We start from the raw sequence: 4,434 nt of genomic DNA on the forward strand, positions 1-4,434 counted from the left end.
AAAAGACAATTGTGATCCGTTGTGAACCATAATACCACCCTTGGTAGAGTCCACTAACTGAACACCCAACCGGGCCAATCTATGAACATCTCAAACTAACTTTTTTTTATCTTCCTCAATGTGAGCAACAATTCCCAAAGATAACCAACTCAGAACATCTGCCACCACATTTGCCTTACCAAGGTGATAGAGAACACTCATATCATAATCTTTATATAACTCAAGCCACCTTCTTTGGCGAAGATTTAGATCCTTCTGATTAAACACATATTGCAAACTCTTATGATCGGTGAAAACGTCAACGTGAACACCATACAAATACTTCCTCAAAATCTTTAAGGCGAAAACAACTGCTACTAGTTCATAGTCATGGGTAGGATAATTCTTTTCATTAACCGTAAGTTTCCTTAAAGCATAGGCAATGACTTTCCCATTTTGCATAAGTACACATCCTATCAGTCCCTTCCGGCAAGGTCAACCCCAGAGTGGAAGTAAGTCTATCATTCAACTCTTGGAAACTCTTTTCACAAGCTTTGGACCATATGAACTTAGCATTCTTTTGAGTGACAGCCGTCAAAGGAGAGGCAATCGAAGAGAACCCTTCAACAAACTCTTATAATAATCGGCTAAACCTAAGAAATTTCTAATATTTAAAGGGCATAGAGGTCTAGGCCAACTCTTGACCGCAACCTTCTTAGGATCTACCTCAATACCCTTACTTGAAACAATGTGACCGAGGAAAGCCATGGACCTCAACCAAAATTCACATTTGCTAAACTTTGCAAAAAACTTGTTGGTCCTTGATAATTTGCAACACGATCCTCAAATGATCAATATACTCATCCTCACTTCTCGAATAGTTCAATATATCATCAATGAACACAATCAAAAACATGTCAAGGTATTGTCTAAAATACCATATTCATCAAGTCCATAAAAACGGCTTGAGCATTAGTCAAACCAAATGACATTACCAAAAACTCATAATGACAATACTAAGTTCGAAAAGCCATTTTTGGAATGTCATCTTCTTTCACCCTCAATTGGTGATAACCCGACCGAAGGTCAATCTTGGAGAAGTAAATTGCTCCTTGAAGTTGGTCAAACAAATTATCTATCCTTGGAAGGAGATACTTATTTTTAACAGTAACATTGTTCAACTACTGATAGTCTGTACACATATGGAGAGAACCATCCTTCTCTCTAACAAACAAAACTGGAGCACCCCATGGAGAGATACTCGGTGAGATGAAACCCTTATCCAACAAATCTTTCAATTGCCCTTTCAACTCTTTTAATTCTGCCGGAGCCATTCAATAAGGAGGAATGAAGATAGGTTGCATATCTGGGAAGAGGTCAATACCAAAGTCTATTTCCCTTTCGGGAGGAATACCGGGTAAATCATCTTGGAACACTTCCAAAAAATCATTAACTACGAGGACTGACTGAAGAGTAGGGGTTTCGGAATCCACATCCCTCACCCTAACTAGATGGTAAATGCAACCCTTAGAAATCATCCTTCTAGCTTTAAGACAAGAAACCAACTGACCCTAGGCATAGAATTTCCCACTTTCCATTCTAGAACAGGCTTATTCGGGAACTAAAACTTGACTACACGAGTTCTACAATCAATAGAAGCATAACACGAGTGCAGCCAATCCATACCAAAGATAACATAAAAATCTAGCACATCAATCTCTACCAAGTTAATAAAAGTAACTCTATAGGACAAGGAAACTAGACACTTTCTATAGACACTCTTAGCCACAATAGAATCACCTAAAGGAGTAGAGACTGAAAAAAGATCTAACAACACATCCGGAAGAATATCAAGTCTCATAGCCACATATGGAGTCACAAAAGACAAGGTAGCACCAGGATCAAGTAAAGCATAAACATCAAGTTGGAAGACTTTCAACATACTGATGACCACATCGGGAGAACCCTCTAGCTCACCATGAGTCTGAAGTGCATAGAATTTGTTTTGCTTAGGAGCATTTGGACCCGAACAACTTTGACCAGATGAAGGATTATCTTGAGCCCTTCGGTGATTATCTTCTTCATTCTTAGCAACATATGGACAATATCTTATATTGTGGTCCATCTTACCCCAACCAAAACAAGCATTGGAACCCGCTAGACATTTACCATTATGTTTTCTTCCACAATTAGCACAAGTAGGCAATAAGGACCCACTACCATTTCCTCCTTGAGGCTTAGGGTTAGACACCCTATGTTTTTTTAACTTAGTAGGAGCATTGGAGGAAATTTCACCGGAAAACCTTTGTCAAAATCTTGAACGACCATGTTCATCAGACCTTGCATGAGAGAAATTACAATTACCAGTTTTCGCCCTCTTTGTCTCCCTAGACTTTTCCTTAGGTTTCTCCTCTTTGATCTCTTGAACATGAACCATGAGACGAGAAATGTCCATTTCATTAACAAGCATGGCTGTACAACACTCCTTAATAACCATTTCGGACACCCGAAACAAACTTATTCATTTTGGCTCTAGGATTGGCGACCATTGTGGGAGCATATTGAGACTATTTTGTGAACTTCAAAGGATATTCCTTCACACTCATGCTTCCTTGATGAAGGTTGATGAACTCAAGCATCGTTGCCTCCCTCATCTCAAGGGGAAAGAACCTATCAAGGAAAGAAACTTTGAACTTTTCCCAATCAAGAGGACCCGCATCTTCCGACCTCCCTTCTTTCCATTGGTTGTACCATATTTGAGCGAAACCCTTAAGTTGATAAGCAGCCAACTCCGCTTTTCCACTGGCGTCACTCCCCTTATCACCAATGCCTTGTAAACTCTATCAATGAACTCTTGAGGATCTTCATCAATCTTAGAACCATGAAACTCCAGAATTCTAGTGAAGTCCCTCACTCTAGATGTTGTTGTACCCAAATTTGGGTTCACGGGAACCGCAACCTCCCTATTGGCTTGGGACGTCATGGCTTGAGCCAATACCTGAAAAGTAACCCTAAACTCCACATTAGTCACTTGCTCGGCCAAAGGGTCGACCGTTGCTTGAGGAGCTTGAGGAGGACCTTCTTGGTTCGCATTCTCCATCACATTCCTTCTAGTATAAGCTCTTTGAGTAGCCATATCCTATAGAGCATTGAATAAGGATTAGGAGAGATACTTTATAGAGTTAAACTCTATCGCACGACTTTACAGTAATGAAAGAAGTAGAGTTTCCTAATCATCTTGTAGACTATCATTCATAAATGTGGCGCGCTTAACACTCATGAACAAGACTCTACTTGACATGGCTTATGAGACATCCTAGGACCATTCTAAACCTTGTGCTCTAATTAACAAGTTCGTCACGACCCAGGAGTACACCGTAGATATAACATGGCGTATTGGACACCGAGAGGCCCCATACAAGCCACTCAAAATTCATAATATCACAAATAGAATACAGGAAATAAAGACAACCTTTCAAAGTCCAGAGTTTTATAAAAACAAATCGAAAGTCTACACACTTGTCAATACATTTGGGGAAATGTAGGCAAGAGTATGTGTTAGTACAAAATAATGTACCAAGTATGATAGTAATGTATATAAACATTTAAAACATGTTAAAAAGGGACATTTTCATGAGTAAGAAATGATCAAGCTAAAACATGCATCTTCAGAGTTAGAAACCATAAGTCATAAAACCATAATCAATGCAAGTGAACATCATCTTAAAACATACTTACGATACTTCCTTAAAGTATCCTTGGTTCATCATACCTTTTCTTATTTGTGGGAAATATGCTTAACTGACATATAAGACCATGTGAGCTATCAACATGGAATCCGGTGTCTACCCCACACCGAAAAAGGGTGTCTTACTTACCAAGAAAGGACCATGAACTTTTAGCCATCGTGGATCCACTAGCTAATGTCTATCTATACAATCATCCTATGGGGGCACTTAGGTAAGGGATAAGTAGATTGCTACTAGAAACCCGGAATCTACTAACGGGAGAGCCTTCATCTAAATATCCTCTTGGTGCTAAGCATAATTCCCATGGAGTAGTCATTTTCTTAATTTGTTCTCATTATCCATGGAAGGGCACGTCATCTTGCAAATCCAAGCTAAGTCATATGTCATCCAGGGAAGGGTACAATCAAGTAACCGATCCAAGATAGGTCTTATTAGAACAGCTCCTAAGAACTTTGATTTATAGTGTAGTTGAGAAATCCTTTCAACCCTAAGAATACTTTATGTTAGAATGTCCTTTCACAAATCATGTTTTAATGTCTTTATGAGAAATCCTTTCAACAACACAACAACAATCATCATCATTGATACTTCACTCTCAAAGCATCCTTCAAACATTTACATAAATATCATGAGAACATGACTAATTCATAATCTACTCTTTCATAATTAAAAACCCACATTATATGCTCATAACTTGAAAAACATG

General features: G+C 38.8%; 1 protein-coding gene across 1 annotated transcript; it reads right to left on the bottom strand.

The window, feature by feature from the left end:
- Positions 1-1,313: 1,313 nt before the first annotated feature.
- On the bottom strand, positions 1,314-2,476 carry LOC125833038 (uncharacterized). The gene is made up of 3 exons (XM_049512198.1): positions 2,319-2,476; positions 1,957-2,231; positions 1,314-1,486 (listed from the first exon to the last, which is right to left on the bottom strand). The coding sequence occupies exons 1-3, from the start codon at positions 2,474-2,476 to the stop codon at positions 1,314-1,316; spliced, it is 606 nt and encodes a 201-aa protein (XP_049368155.1).
- Positions 2,477-4,434: the final 1,958 nt, after the last annotated feature.

The sequence above is a fragment of the Solanum verrucosum genome, unplaced genomic scaffold (genome assembly GCF_900185275.1).
Source record: "Solanum verrucosum unplaced genomic scaffold, falcon-dt-bn FXZP01000703.1, whole genome shotgun sequence".
In the NCBI taxonomy this organism is placed as follows: Eukaryota; Viridiplantae; Streptophyta; class Magnoliopsida; order Solanales; family Solanaceae; genus Solanum; species Solanum verrucosum.

What these genes read in the sequence shown, in the direction of transcription:
- LOC125833038 (XM_049512198.1), bottom strand. Translation starts at nt 2,476, where the DNA reads ATGGTTATTAAGGAGTGTTGTACAGCCATGCTTGTTAATGAAATGGAC. An exon ending in TGTAATTTCTCTCATGCAAG is followed by an intron (nt 2,232 to 2,318) that starts GTCTGATGAACA and finishes AAAAAAACATAG; the next exon opens with GGTGTCTAACCCTAAGCCTC. An exon ending in CTATGCACTTCAGACTCATG is followed by an intron (nt 1,487 to 1,956) that starts GTGAGCTAGAGG and finishes TTTACCATCTAG; the next exon opens with TTAGGGTGAGGGATGTGGAT.